Source organism: Silene latifolia, chromosome 1, assembly GCF_048544455.1.
Source record: "Silene latifolia isolate original U9 population chromosome 1, ASM4854445v1, whole genome shotgun sequence".
In the NCBI taxonomy this organism is placed as follows: Eukaryota; Viridiplantae; Streptophyta; class Magnoliopsida; order Caryophyllales; family Caryophyllaceae; genus Silene; species Silene latifolia.
Genome location: NC_133526.1, coordinates 74229959 through 74252858, shown reverse-complemented (window position 1 = coordinate 74252858; position 22900 = coordinate 74229959). Strand labels below are relative to the sequence as shown.

The 22900-nt window shown below is 42.2% G+C and overlaps 1 protein-coding gene across 1 annotated transcript; it reads right to left on the bottom strand.

Moving 5' to 3' along the window:
- Nucleotides 1-6129: 6129 nt before the first annotated feature.
- LOC141593395 (uncharacterized) lies at nt 6130-8964 on the bottom strand. The gene is made up of 6 exons (XM_074414152.1): nt 8418-8964; nt 7345-8311; nt 6937-7251; nt 6703-6855; nt 6527-6619; nt 6130-6435 (listed from the first exon to the last, which is right to left on the bottom strand). The coding sequence occupies exons 2-6, from the start codon at nt 7417-7419 to the stop codon at nt 6298-6300; spliced, it is 774 nt and encodes a 257-aa protein (XP_074270253.1). The 5' UTR covers nt 7420-8311; nt 8418-8964; the 3' UTR covers nt 6130-6297.
- Between the last annotated feature and the right edge of the window lie 13936 nt (nt 8965-22900).

The window sequence follows — 22900 nt, the reverse complement described above, 5'->3', positions numbered from 1 at the left end:
CAATTCTATTTACGATGATAATGAGGATGACCCAGCCCCAGACTCAATCGAAATACCTCCCTACATAGCCAAAGAAATACTACAAGAGGGGGAAGGGGACCAGTAATAGAAGATACTGAACCCATCAACGTAGGAACCGAACTAGAACCCCAAGAACTTAGGATAGGGACGACCTTGAGCTCTACCGAAAGGGCCAATTTCATAGACCTCCTACACGAGTTCAAAGACGTTTTTGCTTGGTCCTACAAAGACATGCTAAGGATCGACATGAACATTGCAGAATATAGAATTCCGATTAAACCAGGTTTCAAACCCGTAAAACAGAAGCTTCGACGAATGAGGACAGAATGGGCTCTTAAGATCAGAAAAGAAGTCGACAAACAATTCAAAGCCGGGTTCATCAAAGTTTCCGAGTACTCAGACTGGGTAGCTAACATAGTACCCGTACCCAAAAAGGATGGGAGAATCCGGGTTTGTGTGGATTTCAGAGACCTAAACAAAGCAAGTCCCAAGGATGACTTTCCTCTACCACATATCGACATATTGGTGGATAACACAGCAGATCACGCGCTATTGTCCTTCATGGATGGATACGCAGCATATAACCAGATCAAGATGGCCATAGAAGATATGCATAAGACCGCCTTCGTTACTCAATGGGGCACCTATTGCTACACGGTTATGCCATTTGGGTTAATTAATGCCGGAGCTACATATCAACGCACCGCAACTACGCTCTTACACGACATGATGCATAAAGAAGTTGAGGTATACGTAGATGATATTATTGTCAAGTCCAAGGATAGAGAGGGGGCACATTGCGAACCTTCGCAAATTCTTCTCAAGCCTACGAAAGTACAACATGAGACTCAACCCTCAGAAATGCGCATTCGGGGTAACATCTGGTAAACTCATGGGATACCTTGTTAGCGAACGAGGAATAGAAATAGACCCTTCCAAGATCAAAGCTCTAATCGAAATGCCGCAACCTCAAATAGAGAAAGAAGTTAGAGGATTCCTAGGTAAGGTGCAATACATAAGTCGATTCATATCGAAACTCACCATGATCTGTGAACCTATCTTCAAAAAGCTAAAGAAAACAGATCACACCATGTGGGATGATGACTGTCAGAAGGCATTCGACCGAATCAAGGAGATACTAGCCAATTCACCATTGCTTATGCCACCTCAACGAGATCAACCTCTTGGTTTATATCTCACGGTAACTGAAACAGCCATGGGCGCCATGCTAGCCCAAACCGTAGGAAAAGGAGAAAGAGCTATCTACTACCTTAGTAAGAAGTTCTTGGAGTACGAGTGCAAATACACACCACTCGAGAAGACATGCCTCGCTCTTGTGTGGGCAACGAAGAAGCTACACCATTACATGCTTAGCTACTCCGTCAAAGTATACTCCAAAATGGATCCTGTCAAATACCTCTTCGAGAAACCCGTTCTCAATGGACGCCTAGCAAGATGGACCTTGATGCTCTCAGAATTCGATCTCAAGTATGTACCTCTGAAAGTTATAAAAGGGCGCGCCGTTGCCGAGTTTTTCTCAGAAAATCCCATCAATGATGCACAAACCATAGACACCTGGTCATTTCCGGATGAAGATATACTCCAAACCAATGTAGACTCCTGGGACCTTTATTTTTATGGGGCATATAACTTGAGAGGATTTGGAATAAGAGTGTTGCTCATTTCTCCTGAAGGCGAGCATACACCAATATCTGTCAAACTCGACTTCGAGGTGACAAATAACGCGGCAGAATATGAAGCTTGTCTCATCGGATTACAAGCAGCAGTAGGTTTAGGCATCAAGAATCTTCGCGTACATGGAGATTCATCTTTGATCATCAACCAAATTACGGGATCTTGGAAAATTCGAAGTAAAATCCTAGCACCTTATCAAGCCACAATAGACCAAGTAGCCTAATTCTTCGATCAAGTAACATACCTACATCTACCTCGAGAAGAGAATCAATTTGCAGATGCTCTTGCAAAGCTTGCATCTTTGATTAATATGCCGAATAATATGGTAGAAATACGTTTATGCATCGAACGACGGTCAGAACTGGCTTATGTGCACCAAATTACAGATGAAGAAGAAAATCCAGAGGAACCTTGGTTCCAAGCAATCCTGAACTTCAAACTCAACGGCACCTATCCACCACATATGGACAAGAGGGGACAACGTGCTATACGCCTACTAGCTTCCCAATACATCCTCATGCAAGGAGAATTATATAAAAGAACGCCTCTTGGCGTAATCCTACGTTGCCTTGATTATTCACAGGCACGGAAAGCGATGGAAGAAGTCCATGATGGAGAATGTGGCCCTCGTATGAGTGGACCCATGATGGCAAAGAAAATAACACGTTTGGGGTATTATTGGACCACAATGGAATTCGATTGCATCAAGTATGTCAGACATTGTCATAACTGCCAAATTTTCGGGAATGTGCAACATGTCCCTCCTTCATTAATCTATACAATGACATCTCCTTGGCCATTTTCTGCTTGGGGAATCGACATCATCGGCAAAAATCACGCCACCCGGAACAGGAGGTCACTGTTTCATTCTAGTGGCAATCGATTATTTCACCAAATGGGTAGAAGCGGCTTCCTACACTAGTCTCACAGCCAAGAACTTGGCAAAGTTCATACAAACCAACATCATCTGTGGATACGGTTGCCCACATGAGATCATTAGTGATAATGGGTCACACTTCCAGGATGAGACTGAGCAATTGCTAGCCAAGTACAAAATCAAGCATCACCACTCCTCGCCATATAGACCACAAACTAATGGCGCGGTAGAGGCGGCAAACAAGAACGTTGTCACAATCCTCAAGAAAATGATTGAAAACTATCGAGATTGGCCAAGTAAGATACCATTTGCCTTATGGGGATATCGCACATCTGTTAGGATGCCCACTGGGGCCACCCCTTTCTATTTGACCTACGGCATGGAAGCCGTGCAACCGGTCGAGCTCGAAATACCATCCTTGCGTATTTTACTCGAAAGTCAAATTCCGGAAGCCGATTGGAAGAAGGATAGATATGAAGAACTCATCCTCCTGGATGAATGTAGATTGCGCGCATTACATAATGTGGAAACATATAAGGCACGTATCAAACGAGCCTTCAACAAAAGGGTTAAGCCAAGGAACATCAAAGAAAGAGACTTGGTCCTCAAATCAATTAGAGCTATTTTACCTGTCGATCCACGAGAAAAGTTTAAACCTAACTGGGCCGGACCATTTCTAGTCAAGTCCATACTTCCAGGGGGTGCGGTTAGGATCACAGACTTAGATGGGAATGAATTTGCCAACCCGACAAACCTCGACCAATTGAAACGTTACTATGCCTAGAATATGAACAAAACGCGCCTCACGTGTCGCTCCTGTGGCACGGAATATAAATGGCCCATGGCCAAGTTAAATAAAGCTAACGTCACCTTGCTCTTGCATTTTGGCAATTTGTCATCCTCATATCATCAAATAAATTGAATTGCACTTTAGGAGTAAGTAAAAAGCTCATGCTTATTTTCTAGTTCACTACAAGCTCTTGCTTAGAACAATTATTCTTTTACATTTACTTGAACTACGCGCAAGGGTTTGATTTCATTTTTTTAAATGAATACGTAGGCAATCCTTCACAGGATACAACCCATTATTTTAAACGTAAATAGAAGGGTATTCGCATATGCATTTGGAATTCGACAAGAATAATAATAGAAAATCCCAGCGGTTTCATAACCAATCAACCTCTTTTATTTCATTTCTTTTAATAATAATACGCTACATAATAGAAATAAAGCTAAAAAAAATAGGCTAGGATTCTAAAAACCCCACCTTCTTATTACAAACAATAATAATAATAATAAATAATAATAATAAAGACTCGGGCTATTCTTCCATTTTCCCTTTCCCTTTGTCTTTTTTTATCATATTTCTTGTCTCGACCTCGAGCCGGACGCTCTTGCGCCACTTCAGACCTAATCACCAATGGTCTCTCTCGCGGTCTTGCCTTGCCATTCTTGTCAACCACCTTTTCCACACAGAGAAGTCTTGATTTCTTGAAGGATGAACAACTCGAAACCCGACTTCTTCCTCTCCCTCAGTCAGATGCTTCTCTTTCTCCTTTTCTACATCACGAACCTTGTAGTCAACAGGCTCGCGCTTCCTCAATCTCTCGCGCTCCTCCGGAGTAGTAGCTATCCTCCACCGCATATAGGAATCAGACACCCATAGAGCGCTAACAGAAGAATTTAAGAACCACACATTTCTTTGAGCCCATTTGATGGCCCATTCTCTTCGGCTCTCACTGGTAAGGGCCATAGCGGTCTGCGGGTCGGTATCAAGCTTCGAAATCATCTGCTTGAATCCAACCTGCCTCACCAGCCTCTTTGGGAAGATGCATATCATAAACTCCAAGCCAGGAATGCGTACCGATCGGGTAGGATCCAAGGACGATACTCCAGTGACATATTTGAGATGCCACCATGGTACGATCCATCTAATCAGTGGACCATCATCACTCTTCAGTTTGTTCTCCCAATAGTTGCAGATTCGAGTAAAGTCCACCATGTAAAGTCTAGTCCTCATTGCAATTGAGCGAGCATGATAAGCAGGAACATTAACTGGGGGCTCGATCAATCGAAGACGTTCCATAAGCCAGACCTACCAAAACGCAGGTATTAAAAAAAAATCGAAAAAAACAAAAAAAAGGGAAATAAAAAAAGCTTCGTTCTGTTACCTGCAATATGATGGGACTTCCCAAATAAGAAAGGTCACGGTTGGCTTTCCTGTTATCTAACCCTAACAGGATCTCTCCTAAACACAGGCAAGCTGGGCTCCTACGCAGCTCCATTTGCTCAATTAAGCTCAAGTAACGAGGGTCACCTCTCAAATCCTCATAAACATGCCTTGAAGGACATATACATGCAGAAGGCAAAATCCGAATGCCCTTCGCCTTGCAACATAGGAAATGGTAGGATCTGCCCTGTTTATGAATCGATCGATGAAGTCCAACATTCGCACTCCTTTTGAGGTCACAAGATGGTCAACCTCAGCTCTTGTCAACCCAAGCAAATCTCTAAACTTATTCATATACCCTTGAGAAGTAGAGGGTATAGCAGGCAAATGCTTCGGGTCCCAACCAACGATTGCAGCAATTTCTTCGGAAAATGGGCAAATATCGCCTCCAGGAAAGGCGAATACGTGATAATTCGGGTCCCAATAATCAAGACAAGCATCTAGAAACGGTTTGACTACCTTGACCAGCTTGAAACTCAAGATCGATCCAAAATTATAGGCGCCCATATCGTGTTTCTGCACATTAGAGAACTCATTTGTCCACTCTTTCAGACGGATTTCAAGAGTATTCATGATGTATGCTTAATTAGAGAGCTTTTATGTAATAAGACGAGAGAAAGACGGAAGAATTATGTGAATAAAACCTCCCTCGACGTCTATATTTATAATAAAAGCTGTTTCCTAAAATCCGTCAGGACAGACACACTGGGGAACAGGCGCAGCACCTGCTGCGCCTCTTCAAAGGGACGCAGCTTCTGCTGCGCCTCTTCCTAAGCCTTCTTTCTGTGATTTTCCACGTTGCATCTTTCCTAATTCCCCCAAGAATAATTTTCTATTCATAAGGGCTATTATTTTTGGAAAATCCTTCAAATTACCATGTTGCGCGTTTCCTAAATTCCACGGGCACGCATTTCGAGGCAATATCGGCATTTTTGCACACTTATACATTTCTTTTTAATTTTCTTTTTTGGAGAATCATTTCACCAATTTAGATATTCATTTTCAAACTTACACATTTTATTTTAATTTTCTTTTTGGGGGAATTATTTCACTCCCATTCCATTTCACATTTCAAACTTATATGTTTCTATTTTTTCTTTTTTTAGGGGGTAACCCTCCCCACCGTCCGGTCATTTTCAGTAAAATTTTTTGCATTTTCGAGTCTTTGTCTTGCGCTAATTTAGGCCATGTGTACAAATATGTCTTTTATGTGCAATTTCTATGTACATTTCGGCAGCATGACGGCGTAAACCGTCATCTACCAAACCTGTTCAAAAGCTAACCTGCAGGTACAAACAAAGCAACCCAGCAGCAAAGGCACTCAGGCCATCATATATACAACCAAAAAGGTATATGTACACAAAACTGGGGGCTCGAGCCCGAAACAAAGTGTATAAAGTGCAAAATGAAGGTTCCAAAATGTACAAAAGTCTGTGAAATACGGCCAACAACAAAAGCGACAAAGAGCAACAAACTACAGCTGGTCGCCGCCTAGCTCAGCAACTCTCACCTCGAGAACAGAAATCTCGGGGTGGCGGACCTCTAGCTCCCTCAGCAGGCGAGCTGTCTCCTCCCGGCACTGGGCAAGCTCTCGCTCCAAGTCACGCTCCCTCTGCAAACGACAAGAATTGGCTCATGTCAATCGTTTCAAGCAATAAAGGAAGTTAGGAAATTCAAAAATGAATTAAACGGAAGGCTCATACCTGACGTCCTCGACCGCCAGCAAGTGCCTCGATGGTAGTAGCCCGTAGCCGGTTGGCTACCCTCCACAAAGCCACGAAACGGGATGGCGCAACCTACATTTCAAGGATCCTCAATAATTTGATAAGTTTAAACAAGTGTATTCTTATACGAAAGTTGATTAAATTGGGGAGCATACCCTCCGAATCAGATGCTGCCACTCGTCTAGACCCGCATCTCTCACCGCCGCGTCAAAGTCGCAAAGCTCGGAGATCGTCGTCATCCCCGTCGCATCAGTGTACTCGAGGGTCTCGGGGTACGCTGGGGTCTCGATGCCCGCCACCTCAACCTCCTGCAAAATTCAAATGGTTTTCATTAATTGATGATCATTCATCATGTTTTCATGTCAATCGAAAAAGAATAAAGCACTTACCACGACTGGCCAGTACGCCAACCTCCCGTAGAGGAACGCCGAGTAGTCCTCGCCAGGAAGAAGAAGGGCGTCGCCACCGACGCCAGCTAAGTCAGCCTCCCTCTCAGCATCGGAAGGCTCCCTGAACATCGTCCAAGGAGGATCGATGGGAACTGTCAAGACATCTAGGGAGCACTGACGAGCCAAGCGCTCGCGCAAGTACCACACAGGACCCATCAACGTCCTCAAAAGCAATCGGCTCGAGCTCCTAGGTCGAAGGACCTCAGCCACAAAAGGAGGAGCGTCAGCGTAGTCCACCCAAGGCCTGGGCACCCACTATGAAAAGAAAACAAGAGGTCATTCATATGATCGATTCCGAAAGAGAGCAATGAAAAAGTGAACAAAGAAAAGTGGCTTGAAGATACTCACGCCGTCCAGCTGTAGAGCGTTCACATCCCGTCGACAGGCGTCGTGGAAGGAACGCTGGCTCTTCATGCAACACATCACCCAATCCCTCACGACGGGATAAGCTCTCTCCCCTGGCTCCGTCTTCTTGGGCGGGAGACTCGGAAAGTAGGAGTACACCCACGCCTATAAAACAAGATAGTCAATAACGATCGTTCGTGATTCGATAAAGAAATGATCTTTCATGAAAAGTAATGGAGGTTCATACCTCCAGCAACAGTCCAGGGCCAACAGTGGCAGGAGAAGTCCCCTTCTCTATCAACTCCGGACGAACCATGGCCCTCATATAGCGAATGAGGACCGCAAAGCCAGCAGTGACCCAGTCCTAACGGCCTAGGTCACCCAGGTCAGAAAGAAAGGGAAGAAGCTTTGTTGACAGCCTCTCTCCCTTGCCTCCGAGGTAGATCGAAGACAAGAACCACCAGAGCCACAAACGGACTCTCTGCTCTGAAGTGTAAGCAGGAGGAGCTATCTCCCTCCCATCGATCACCACCATCGCCGGCCTCTTCCCATCAAAGTAATCCCGAATATAGGAACTAGGCAACAACCTGAGAACCGTAGCAGCCTTCGGCATCAAGTTCCAGATAATCAATCTCCTAGCCTCAGCCGAGTCTACCCTCATGGCTGTCTCCGGCCACACCACTGCCTCAGTCCCACACGGCAAGCCAGAAATCATGCCGTAGTCCTCCAACGTGACCCCAACCTCACCGAAAGGCATGTGAAAGGTAGAGGCTGTGTCCCAGAACCGATCCAGGAAGGCTCGAACCAGGCTAAAGTTAGCCCGAATCTTCCTCCTCGTGATGTCTCTCCAAGCCTGTACCAAGGCACAAAACGCTCCTCGCTCGATGATGGCCCGCTCCTCTGCTGACAGTCCGTTGTAGGCCCCCATCATCGTCGTGTAACCCGAGAACGATCTGATGTTCCCGACCTCCTATTTTGATTCGAAACAAGAGCTATCTTTAGCTCGAATAAAAGGAAAAAGGAATTTTAAATTGAAATGAAAGAAGATGAATGAAAGAGTGATGAGTTCAAGTTACCAAGCTCTTCACCGTCCTGTAGGACAGCTGACCCTCCCAGCCCAGATGAGGTGTCTGCTGTCCCAGCTCTCAGCCCAGTCTGGTGCTCCCCTCAGCTAATGACCACCTCGTCCGAAGTTGGCCCGCCTCGGGGCCTTCTCCTCCTCAACAACCTCCTCCTCGACGACCTCGTCCTCAGCAGCTGCCACTACAGCAGTGAAAGCCTGCTTAAACGCCTCCTCAAGTGTACGAGAAGGGTCAAGAGCTGTGTCCACGTCCATGGGACCCCTCCCTGATGTAGAAGCCTCATCACCTGCAAAATTAAATTGAATTTAGGCCGCGTCAAGTGACGACAAGCCTTAATTAGGGGATTTTCGAGTTTTTGAAGCTCTGAAATCGCTCTTTTCTCGCCATCTTTGGCCAATTTTCCCACAAACCCATCCGCTCAGGTGGTAATTTGGGTCAAGTTAAGCCTAAGTTGAAGCCTAGTCATGGGTTCGAGTCGAAATTTCGACAACATTTCGTTATAACGACGATTATGCCCTAGAAAAGTATCCTGAAAAAGCTGTCACAAATCAAAATTCCGAAATGGTAGGAAGTTTACCCATCATATGAGGATTCCAAATACCAAGTTTCATCGCAAATGGGCAATCCTAAGGCATTTTTCGAAGCAACATACGGTTTAGCTGTGAGACCGTCTCAATTTCACTCAAATGCTCAAAACTCAACGAAAATTCGAAATAAATACATGGTTACGATCCTTATACTACCAATTATCCATTTACAAGGTCAATTTTACAAGGCAAAATCATTTGGGAGAAAAGCCCCAAATTTTCGACATTTTTAGGGTTGAAAACCCTGATTTGTCGATCCAATTTGATCAAATACGGAAGATTAATGCTAAGATAATACACATACCTCGATTAGTCATGGCAAATGCAAGCTTTTGATCAAATTTTGGCGAGAAATGGTTGGAATTTGAGAGAGTAATTGAGATTTTATATTTCGAAATTATGAAATGAATTCCGTATTTCATCGAGTTTTTACTCAGGAAAACCGCACTCAGAAAAAGACACAGTAGGTGCTATGCCTCTTCTAAGAGACGCAGCTCTTCCTGCGCCTCTTCCTCATTTTCCCACCAAATGAATTTTTGAAGATTCGTTATAAGTTCGTTATTTGTGGGGACATCTTTGGTGCGCCTCTTCCTTGATACCACACATCGTATATTTGGTCCATTTGACATTTGTTCTTCGCCCAGACCCGCATTTCCAAGCCAACTGCAAACTATCGTAATATATATTTTTTTACCAAGACTTTGCTTGCCACAACGAGCGGATATTTTCTGACAGGTGTTTCGACACACCTTTATTCTGTTCCCCCAGCGAGAGTACACGGACAGCCAATCGTCCCTCTCGAGACATGGAGATCATTTCTCGGTTCTGTTCCCACAGCGAGGGTACACGGACAACCAATCGTCCTTCTCGAGACATGGAGATCAGTTCCCGATTATGTTCCCCGATGAGAGTATACGGACAGACATTTATCGCTCTCAACATGTGGAGATCAACATCGACCCCAAGCTCTTCTGAAGTTTGTTTGAAAGCCGACCCAAGCAGATTTCTCCTAGCAGTTCCTGCCTACGTCCTGCTACCTCTTCCAATATCGCGTTTTATTTCCCCTTGGAGTTTCAAGGAATTTTAGGTATGGTCTCTTCTCATGGCTAGCGAGCCTCTTTACGTAGTCTAATGGACTTTAAACGACCCTCCCCGGAAGTCGATAGACTCTAAAATGTTCCCGACGACAGGTCCTTGGTTCAGACCCCTTGAACCACCTCGCATCGCCATAGTCGTCAGGTTATAATCTTCGATTGACCTGATGGCTATACTTTGACTTTCGCCTTGTCCAAGCCTCAGTCAAAGTGGGGGCTCTGTAGATACCTCATTTCTGCACCTCTCGCAAACCACCCGGTGATGATTGGGCCGCATGTTTGGTACACGGAACGATTTGTGACAGTTCGTAAGTTTATCGTCAAGTGATCACTCAAACACTTGTGTCTACCTCATAGTCGTCATCTACGCGCCGATACGGTCGTTTTGGCAGTAATTAGAGTACATTTGGAGACCGGGTCAAAAACTGTCTTCATTTTCTAATAACCGTTTAAAATGCCGAGTCAGAATGTTCTGGAATGTTCCGGATATTTCTATTCCATATTTTTCCAATCTCTTAATCTTTGGTAAAATATATCCCGAAATTATCATATAAAATATTAAGGAAATAAGATTAATCCGCTATTCCATAATAGAAACACGGAAATCTTTCTTCCGCAGAAGGAAACCACTGAGGAAAAGACGCAGCAGGTGCTGCGCCTCTTCCAAGAGATGCAGTGCTTGCTGCGCCTCTTCCAAGAGACGCAGTGCTTGCTGCGCCTCTTCCTCAGTCCTTTTCTGCGTATTTTTCGTATCTTTTCGAGATTCACTTCCAAAGGTTCTCCGAAAACCCTAATTTCCGTCGTGTGATTAGTATAAATAGAGACCTTCGGTCTCACATATTTCTCCCGCGAGTGTCCGCCCTTCTCTTCTCCCTTTGCATTCTAGACCACGTTCTTACTTTTTGGCGTCTACGTGCTTGAACTTTCGACCACGTAAGCTCGGATCTTTCTGAGTACCAGCCTCGTTTTGCATGACCGACCAATTTGACCAACTCCACAATCAATCAACTTAATCAATCTGTTTTATTCCTCTAAGAGGGCACTTTCGTCGTACATTAGAGTCGAGCATCACTAAACGTTAACTTAGTTCATCTCGTTTCGTCAAACATGTAAGTCTGAGGGTGTAAATCCTTCTCTTTTAATTATTGTTCTTTATTTTTGTAATCACTATTGTAAGATTTACGTCGAAAATACGTTTAAAACCGATTTGTAAAACCTTATTTGAAACCCTTTTTACGGATTATCAGGAGACAAACGTCGACAAAGGACGCAGCACCTGCTGCGCCTCTTCCTGAGGCTGCCGCAGTTCCTGCTTCCTTTCTTCTTCCTTCGTCTTTTGATTCGTCTGTATGTTTTATTTTGCTTTCAATTGTTCATGTTTCTTTCAACACAATAATTCTAATATGATAATTTTAACCTGCAATTCATTAATAACTTATCATCATTAACATCCCGACTTAAATCCCTTGTAATCCATATTTGCGGGTTTTCGTCATTTAAATCAATTCGGGTTTTTAGAGGTTCGATTCATCCATATTGAGTCTCTGGAATTCATCTTTGATATATTTTCATTCATTATTTGTCGTTGCCATCATTAATTCGTCATTAATAACCTAATTAATTTGTCTTAGTTAGTTTAATTTGTATTTGTAATTAACCTTATCAATCTTGTAATTACTAATAATTCATCCGAATTAGTTTTTATCCATGTTTTATCGTTTTTATGACCTCAATCACATGTAAATAATCTGTTAAGCACTTCCATCCGAGTCAAATAATATAATCAAGCAATAAAATCACCAATGAATATTAACGATTTGCAATTCCGGCTTCACAACCAGAACTGAGCTCAGGAACAGACGCAACGTCTGCTGCGCCTCTTCCAAAGGACGCAGCTCTGCTGCGCCTGTTCCTGGTTGAGTACTGTCTCTGAACTCCCATTTCTGCCTTGACCTAGTTTATTAGTTTACGTATTTAATTTACTATTAATCGTATTATCACCTAATTTTTGTTTATTTATTTATTTATTCTTTCTTTTCTAAAATTATCCGTTTTAAATGTATTTTCGACATAAATCAATTAATTCAATGTAATTATTGTAGTTTTTTTATTGTATTTTTATTTTATTTCTTTTATCGTATTGCTTGTATGCTCTCACATGTAATCGATCTTAAATTCCTACTTCGACTCAATTGCATGTTAAATTACGTGATAACCGACTTAGTATTAATTCTCACATGCTAGGATTAATCTAATGAATGTCGCATTGCATGCATATAAATCGAGAACATATCGAGTATAGACAATTTATCTAATCATTTGTAGAGGCCGCTATCGAGGTGGACGGGATTAGGTGTTCGATCAAAAGAGCTTCCTAATACGTACCCTCACCCCTTACTCCAGATCTCTGTGAACATCCGTGTTCATTGGCATCCACGAGAGTCATTCTAGACATAGAATGCTAAGGGTAATGAGTTCTTGGTGTTCATGTCACTACTTTGTGTCTTGACATGGCACGAGGTATTCGAACGGTTTCCAATTTTCCACAATAAATTGGTGGCGATTCCACAAATTCACAAGAAAAGCTTGCTCGCTTTTCGCCCCCGTGGGCCCGCGTCCACAACGACGATGTAAATCTGCATAACTCTTTTGTCGATCCTGGGCCGCTTTCATCTTTTGTCTGATCAGCTTAACCTGTTCTACCATCTCCTGTACCATCTATGGTCCTAAAACCACTGCCTCAGCTCTATCATCCCAGCAAATCGGACTCCTACACCTCCTCCCATAAAAGCCTCAAATGGTGCCATGCCATTACTCATGTGATAACTGTTGTTATAAGAAAACTCAATCAGATCCAATCTCTCCTCCCAGCTACCACCAAAATCCATAATACAAGCTCGTAACATATCCTCCAGTATCTTGATGGTCCTCTCTGTCTGTCCATCTGTCGCAGGATACAATGCAGTACTCATCTTCAAAGTAGTTCCCATCAACTCCTACAACTCTTTCCAAAATTGTGATACGAACCTCGCATCTCTATCTGAAACTATATCCTTAGGCACCCCATGCAAAGGAACCACATGATTTCTATAAGCCAAAGCTAACTGTATCTTGGTCCAAGTATCTTTCATCAGCATAAAGTGAGCCGACTTAGTCAAACGATCAACTATTACCCATATCATGTTGTTACCCTCTTGACTCCTCGGCAAACCCACTATAAAATCCATAGAGATAGACTCCCATTTCCATTTAGGTACCTCAAGAGACTGAATTTTACCTTGTGGTCGTCGCTGCTCTCCCATAACCCTCTGACAAGTCAAATAACGAGCCACAAACTCAGTTGTTTCCTTCTTCATCCCAGACCACCAGAAAGTCTTCTTCAAATCTTTATATAACTTGTCACCGCCTGGATGTACCGAATACGGTGTGCAATGAGCCTCTGTCATGATCATCTTTTCCAACTCCTCATCACTAGGAACCCACCACCTCCCATCAAATCTCACACTGCCATCTGTATGAATAGAGAATCTAGACACTGTCTCTTTCTCTACTCCAGCTCTCCACTCCTCGATCTTAGGATCCAAAGCCTGTTTCCTCCGAATATCATCATAAAGATCTGGCTCCACCGTCAAGTCCCCTCTAGCATCTCCTTTCTGTATCACATGTATCCCATCTTCCCCACCCCGTCTCTCAACCTCATCAAAGACATAGCTGTGCAAAGAGAATGCACACTCTTCCTGCTCAACGCATCTGCAACCACATTTCCTTTCATGGTATATAATATCTATATCATAATCCCTAATCAGCTCCATCCACCTCCTCTGTCTCATGTTGAACTCCTTTTGAGTGAAGATATACTTGAGACTCTTGTCATCTAAAAACACCTTAAAGGTCGCCCCATAAAGATAGTGCCTCCAAATCTTGAGAGCAAACACAACTGCACCCAACTCCAGATCATGTGTCGGGTAGTTCTCCTCATAAGGCTTCAATTGCCTAGAAGCATAAGAAATTACTTTCCCGTTCTGCATCAACACACATCCCAAACCGTTCTTTGAAGCATCTGTATACACTTCAAAGTTCTCACACCCTTCAGGTAATGCTAAGACTGGAGTTGTGGTCAAACGCTCCTTTAATGTTTGGAACGCCGTCTTACAACTTTCATCCCAACGAAACCTGTTCTCTTTCCTCATCAACGCCGTCATAGGTCTGGCTATCTTGGAAAAATCTTTCACAAACCAACGATAGTACCCTGCGAAACCCAAGAAACTCCTGATCTCTGCTACATTCTTCGGTGCTTCCCACCGAGTAACTGCCTCTATCTTTGCCGGATCTACAGCTACACCCTTCTTTGAAATCACATGCCCCAGAAAAGCAACTTCCTCGAGCCAAAACTCACACTTAGACAACTTTGTATACAACTGATTATCTCGCAAAGTCTGCAATACTAACCTCAAATGCTCCTCATGCTCCTCCTTAGTCTTAGAATAGACTAAGATATCATCGATAAAGAGCACAACAAACCGATCCAAAAACTGACTGAAAACCTGGTTCATCAAATCCATAAACACTACAGGTGCATTAGATAACCCAAACAACATCACAACATACTCATAGTGACCATACCTCGATGTAAAAGTTGTCTTTAGTATATCCTCCTCCCGAATATTTACCTGATGATAACTCGATCTCAAATCAATCTTAGAAAAGACTGGTGCCCCATTCAACTGATCAAACAAATCATCTATTCTTGGCAAAGGATACCTGTTCTTCACGGTAACCATGTTCAGCTCTCTGTAGTCAATGCATAGCCTCAAACTCCCATATTTCTTTTTCCCAAATAACACTGGTGCTCCCCACGGTGATACACTAGGTCTAATGTACACCTTATCAATCAAATCATCTAGCTATTTCTTCAGCTCCTCCAACTCCTTAGGACCCATACGGTACGGGGCCTTAGAGATTGGTCCGTCCCTGGTTTCAACTCAACACTGAAATCGATCTCCCTCTTTGGTGGTAAACCTGGTATCTCCTCCGGAAAGACATCTGGAAACTCTCCCACCACTGATATCTGATCGACTGTCGAACTCACCATACTATGGTCCTCACATGGCACAAGATCAACGGACACCCCTTCCTCAGATAAGACTTCAAGGTCACTGCTGCAATCAACTTGACTTTGGGTTTGACAACAAACCCACGATAAGACACATTAACTCTCTTGAGGCCTCTCAAAGAGACTCTCTTTTAGTGACATTCTATTCTAGCCTTGTACTTACCCAACCAGTCCGTACCAACTATCATCTCAAAACCATCCAAAAGAAACTCTAACAAGTCCACTGGTAGGTCAACCTGCCCAACTATAATAGACACACCCTTATACAACCTCCCACAAGATACAGACTCACCCGACGGTATAAAAACTTCCTCTTTTAAAGACTCATACTCTCTAAAACCCAAAAGCTTAACATAACTCGATGATACAAAAGACTGTGATGCCCCCGAATCAAACAAAACAAAGGTAAAGACTCCATTAACAAGAAAAGTCATTAGTACAATTAATGCAATTGGCATCGGTTCCCAACCGATGCCAATGCGGGCGATGCCAATGTCATTTTTTTGAATTGGCATCGGTTCATGAACCGATGCCAATTTACACATATTGGCATCGGTTGTTATTCAATTGGCATCGGTTCTAACCGATGCCAATTTTTGCATTATTGGCATCGGTTGTAACTTAGGAACCGATGCCAATCAACAATTACAACAATAAAAAAAAATTGTGCCTAGCCAATAAATAAGTTATTGGGTATAGAAATTCGACAATCATACCTGCATTATTTTATTTTCTAAACGCTATAGAAAATTCGACAATTTATAAATTGAGCAATCCAAATTTCATAAGTTCAATACCAACAAACCCAAATAAAATACAGCCATTCAGGAATTGTATCTCGCAACAAAATCACATACATATAAACCCTTAACTATTCGAGTATCTAGATCAACCGTTCACTCATATATAGACCTCAATAAGCTGCTTTGCTTGTGATGTTATCATGCGTGTGTTCGGCCCCATGTATTGCAGCATCTGTTCTTCTTCTGTGACACCTCCCTAAAGAATATTAACGGTATGCACACAACTTTAGAGAATAATCAAGTAAAAGAGACACACATATAACAAACTAAACTTGCTAAACAAACGTGCACTAGCACAGACTAAACAAACGTGCACCAGCACTGTTGGTTGGATCATTCTTAGTGTGAGATAAAACTTTAAACTTACTCATCGATTTTTGGGATGTCTTTAAGATCAGTTAGAAGATCGTTCTGCTCTTTTATGAAAAGGTCATGTCCCAATGGTCAACAACAGTTTCATTTGGAGGCACATGATTGAATGAGCTGCATATTAAAAATACATTCCAGTCATCACCAACAACAATAATATAAACCCAAATGCTTTAAGTTCACTCATAATTGGCGGAACAAGGTTGTGAGGTGTACACAGTCTTATAACATGTGATGCTCGACCTCGGTACAAGGATCTGATATAGGTAGGGATCCGAGTGCCAGATCCTTAAAATCTCCAAATCAAAGACTCGGGGACACATTTTTGCAGGACCCAAACTACCATTATGTAATCACAGGTTTCAACAGCACAAAGAGACTACTTCTGGAATCTAGATGACCCATAATAAAAAGTACATTGAGATTGAAGAGCGGAAAGAAAAAACTGAAAGGGAAAAAACTACTTAAATCAATAACATGTTTCTTGCTTCTCGTGTAATTTTTTTTACTTAGAAATCTTTGAATTTAATGACCAGGATAATGCAAACAACCAAAATTAAAGATCAATGATAACAAAAACAAAAATTGCATTTCCAGTGTACTTATTGAACCTGAAATACACAGCACCTCAAAATGGAAATGCATTTTGTGCTTTGAATGTGAGCTATCCAGTACTCCGTATTAAATAAATGAATGGAGTAAGAAATTGACGTTATAAATTAGATGAACATACAAATCAAGGAACATAGTCCATAGTCCTTACCCATCTATCAGTCCTCGTGTATCGGTGGGCTCGATACCATAGTCCCGAGCATTCACCTCAAAATCGAAACTCTCTCACGATACATATTTATAACCGACATAATTTAGACCTTGCTTAAGAAAAAATCAACTTATTAACTTCTGTAGATCATTACAAGAGAAGTCTTACAGTCCAGTAAGTGAAGAATCTGGTCCTTGTATCACCATATAACTTTTTGTTCACCTGAAAAACAGGAAGAAATGAGTCGGAAAATGATATAATTGCGATAATTAGTCTCTTGTAAAATGTTTGATATTAGTACTTTTAACTTAAAAGGAATTACTCTCTTCATCCCAATCATTTCTTTACCTTTTATATTCTTCGTGAAGAGTATTTTAATTAAAGGTAAACAAATGATTGGGATGGAGGGAGTATTACCCAATTTTGATTAACGTATAAGTTAGTTTAAGGATCTCTACAACTGCTGCATTCCAGTGGTGTAGAATTAGACGGGTAGATAAACAAAGTCACAATCCATCCAGCTTGGACACTTTGAAGATCAGTTGTGCTACCACTCTGAAGCTAAAGCTGAGCAGTAGTGTATTCATCCCATCTTTCTACCCTTGGATTCCAAATACTCATAGTCCCTTTAATTCCCATGTAGTGAATAATGACGGCCACTAGTTCTGCACTCTTTGCTTACAAAAAAATTGATGTTAAATATTAATAGCAGTATCATCAAATATTATTCGTAACAATTCGCTAATCATAACATTGTTTGACACAGGAAGGATTGATATATTCTTACAGAGAAATTTGGTTGAGGGCCAACTGAGACATTTACATTGTTGATAATCAAAGTACGATCAGGATATGAGGTATTAAGAATAAAAGAAGGAGCCTTCATTCCAAAACGTTCCAGATTGTTAAATCGCAACAAGTCCTTTTTTGTGACTTGTTGGATGTAGTACACATTTGATTTACAGCTGATGTTCTTTTAAGAATATTTCAACCGTCATTTACTTCCTATTTTTGAGTTAGTTCACTAACCGTAAAAGGATTACCAGTCAAACAATACCAGCAATCAAACATACCTAACTCGCTACTACGATATAGTTCAATTATTCATGGACAGTCATACCACCAACACATTAACACTACCCACAGTGGAAAACAAGAAGCTTATTCATGGACAAAGAGGTACTCACGTGTAATCGAAAATGACATCAAATAGTTTAGTTGGATTCCAAGTGAAGAAATCTGCCTATACAAAGGAAAAGCAGGCACCATTCGGAAAGGTCAAAGCCAGATGATGAAGAGTGCAAAAGAAAGTTAGAGCACATCCTACAAGTTACAACAGTCACGACATACATTGAAGTAGATCATGATCATAAACTCCACAAACAAGCTTCCAGCACTACGTTTCTTTACATTTTCTCACTGTAAATGGATAAACATGGCAGCGTGATAAAGAATGACATGTCAAAAAAGACGACCAAGAAAAAGAGACGGAGGTTCACCTCTAATCTATTGTAACTGCATATTTAAATTAGCCCAAGATCCAAAGTTCAATCATACTCGAGTGAACAAAGATCGGAAATGTGTTAGGGAAATCAAGTAATAGCTCTAAACTCACCCTTAACTGCCGCCTTGCATCTGCAATGTACTGGTAATTCACAAAGCACTACATCAAATATTCCACCATGAATGACAAAACCTACTAATTACATAATTCAATCGGAGGAAAAAAACAAAAACAAAAGTAACTTGCCAAATCTAAATTAAAAAAGGCACCTGCAAATTATAAAAATGAATCAAAAATCTAAAAAGATAGGATGACCAGAAGTAAGGGGTTAGTGTACAGTAACATTACCAACAAGCTTACATGGTCTGAAAAAATCAATTTAGATTACAAACAAAATTAATAAGGACTTCGGATTGGGGACGAAAATTAGGGTTTGGAATTTACCGGTAAGTTGATAAGGAGCACTGGGTAGCGATGGTCAAATCGTCAAATGGAAGCGGCGACAGCAATAGCAAGGTTGGCGAGCGTGCGGTGAAGGGAGTAAGACTTGTTGTAGTGGTGGTTGTAAGGGGAATGAGGGAGGCATGGAAACTGGGCGTGTAATCGTGAATAGATGAGGGGAAGGTGAACCGTGTATATATGCCAACCTAGTTATAAATTGGCATCGGTTGTTATCAATAACCGATGTTAGCCGTCCAATAATAATAATGGCATCGGTTATTTAGTAACAACCGATGCCAATATGACTATAATCTGAATTTGGCATCGGTTATTATTAGAACCGATGCCACTGTGCCGATGCCAATTGCCTTATTTCTACTAGTGAGTACCCGTGATAACGTGAGCATCATCCTCAGCTACTTTCTTCTCCATCATGAACAGCTTACGACTGGTCTTCTGTCCACCTCCCTGGACAGTACTAGCAAAAGTAGATGGCTTAGCAGCCGACCCTTGGTTGTTGTTCGTCGCTGGTCTCTGATATGAATTACCGCCATTGTGGTTAGCCCCACCATTGTTGTTCTGACCACCCTGATTATTCCACGACCCAGCCGGCCTGTTACTAGCATAGCTCTGAGATGGACCCTGAGAGAAACTCCCCTGCGACTGTCTCTGAAAACCCTTGCCCACAGCACTAGTACACTCATGTCTCTTGTGGCCCACACCGCCACAGTTAAAGCAAGATAAATCCCAGCTGCTGCTACCACCACCACGGCCACGTCCATAAAAAGCTCCACCACTGAACCCCGACCCCGAAGAGTAAGCTCTCAGCTAGTTATGGCCGCCCCTCTTGTAACTAGACTAACCACCACCCTCACTCTCAGCCTTCCTCTTCTCAGAAGCTCTCTCCCTGTTCTCCTTAGCCATCTCTACTAACCTCTCAGCTCTCTCGGCACGCTCATGTACCCCCTTAACATCAGTAAGGACTCCTACCGGCAGCTTCTCCATAATCTTAGGTGTCAAACCTTTCTCAAACCTTAACGCCAAGTTCTCCTGGTTCAGGCCCATATCCTCTGCATACCTAGACTTCTCGTTGAACTTGTGATAATACTCAGCCAATGTCATATCAGAAGTCATCTTGAAATCATCAAACTCCTCTCTCAACTTACTACGCACATGTTCCGGCACAAACTCGTGTCGCATAGCCCTCTTAAACTCACCCCAAGGTATAACAGACATCCCCTGCTTCACATATAGATCCAAAGCATTCTCTCTAACCTTATCCCACCACTCTCCAGCCGTATCCCTCAAGTAGAACGCAGCCTGTTCCACTCTAAAGTCCTCTGGGTAATGAACCATATTAAGTATGTTCTCCATCTCTCTATGCTAATTATCAAGCAGAATTGGCGCAGCCGTGCCCATGTACTCCTTTGGGTTAAACCTCGCTATATTAATCCTCATCTTGGCGAAATCCACAACCGCCTCTTTATCTTTTCCGAACTTCTTTAGAGCATCAGTGAGAGCATCTTGGTGCTCCAACATCTTAACTATCTCATAAATGCTCATGTTCTCAGCCCTGGCATACAACGCGTTTCTCTTTGACGGCATCTTGAAACTATATAAGAAAAGGTAAACATAAACACACATCCCATATCGCAAACACGTATACGACCTGTGCAGAACCTACTCAATCGAGTACCACAACCCACTCGATCGAGTTGAGGCCACTCGATCGAGTTGCCCACTTACTCGATCGAGTGCCTCGACTCCAGAACCTGACCAGAAAGCATCCAAAAACGTACTCGATCGAGCTATAACCTTAATCGATCGAGCTAACCCTACTTTATCGAGTGCCCCAACCTACTCGATCGAGTGCCCAAAAATAGTCTACTGCCCAGAAACGAAAAACACCCCACTCGATCAAGTCACACCCACTCGATCGAGCCACTCTCCTACTCGATCGATTCCCCCCCACTCGATCGAGTCATGCTGACTTGTATACTACCCGCATGCTCAACTCAACACTTCCAACCATCTCTACTTATATGCAAAATGACAAACATATATACGATATCTATATACACAACAAACGATAACTTTCTTCACATGTTTCTAACAAGCCACGTTATAAATCATCTATCATGCAATTATGTTATTCAATCAATATACATACTCATATTATCATCACCTTTCACCACAACATCTCCTACCCTCCACATGCATTCATCCACCAATTCACACATCACATTTCTATATAGATATGCAACTTACAAGACAAACACATAACGATCCCGACACACACCCCATAGTGACCGGTTCAAAGTTGTAGGGCGAGATCGCGACTTTAGGACGTCTCTCAAGTCTTTGCATTAACTCCTAACAACTCCTACTCGGGTTCATTTTATTTTGACTCCCTAAGTTCATTGGGTTCATTAGTTACAGGTTCCAAAATCGTCGCTCTGATACCACTTTGTAACACCCCCATACTCCAAGTGCCTTACCAGGACCACTTAAGGCATGGGAATGCTACCATCTCGGTTACCCGAGGCAATAAATATCAAATAGACCATAAAGAAACATACTTTAATAAATAAGTTTAAAGCAATACAAGTTCAAATCTCAAAACTGATAAAGTAAAATACAAATGTTCCTCAAACTATCAAACCAACTAAAACAGTGTAAAAGAATGTTTTGACACAGCGGAATACTTCTAAACAACTCGTGATGACTCAACCCAGCTATCCCATGCGCATCAACTCATACCTGCTCAATAACTGCTCACATCCCCGAATGGATCACCACAATTTTTAAAACAATTAAACGGGGTCAGTACTGATTACACAAAACAACACAGCTGCAATAAAAGCAATACTATAATCCAATTCAGCCAAACCAATCTCCATCATATCACCACACACCTGACTACACACTAAAGTGTGTAGTTCTGCCAGAATACCCATCGCAACAAGTATTCAACACCACCAGTGGAGGACCGCAACCGTTCCCACCTAAGCCCCGCTCATCTCATCTGAGCGATAAACCAAAGTTCCTAAATGTGCACATCCCTTCTGTGGCGGGTTCCACAAAAGGCGAATGAAGGGCATTAAGTCACTTCCGCAAGTGACTCCACTCATTCGAGGACGCACCTCGCAAACCACAGACAATTATACGACAATCACAATATACTATCAACAATCACCAATTCCAAATCCAACACCAACATGATATACAACAACAACTGTTAATCACCAACAAAACCACGTAATAAATACTAGGTAGGGAAACCCTACCTGGAATAGCAATCACACGACCCTCAAGCAGTTAATCAAAACCTTTCTTCTACGAATCCTCCTCACATAACACATAATCACATAATTACCACCTAATCATCATATTACACCCAAAACCCCCAAATTTACCCAATTTGGGTTTAAACAAACTCAACGAAATGTTATAAAAATTATACAAGAAGCTTACCCTTGACACGACGATCACAATGGTATAACGAACAAGACAATCCGACGATCCTAGCCTTGGGATTTGCTAATAATGCGGTGAATGCGAACTACGTAACTCTTTTCTTTTCTTTGAAAGGTTTTTGAAGATTAAAAAGTGATTAAGCAAAGTGACGGAAGCCCTTTTATATTAATCTCGCATTATTAACAAAACCTGACTAAACAACCCGTAATACACAATTACTCGATCGAGTAAGTGACTTACTCGATCGAGTGCCGCTTACTCGATCGAGTGTCACACATACTCGATCGAGTACCCATCAGGTCAGCTACTGTTTTGCGTAAAAAGAT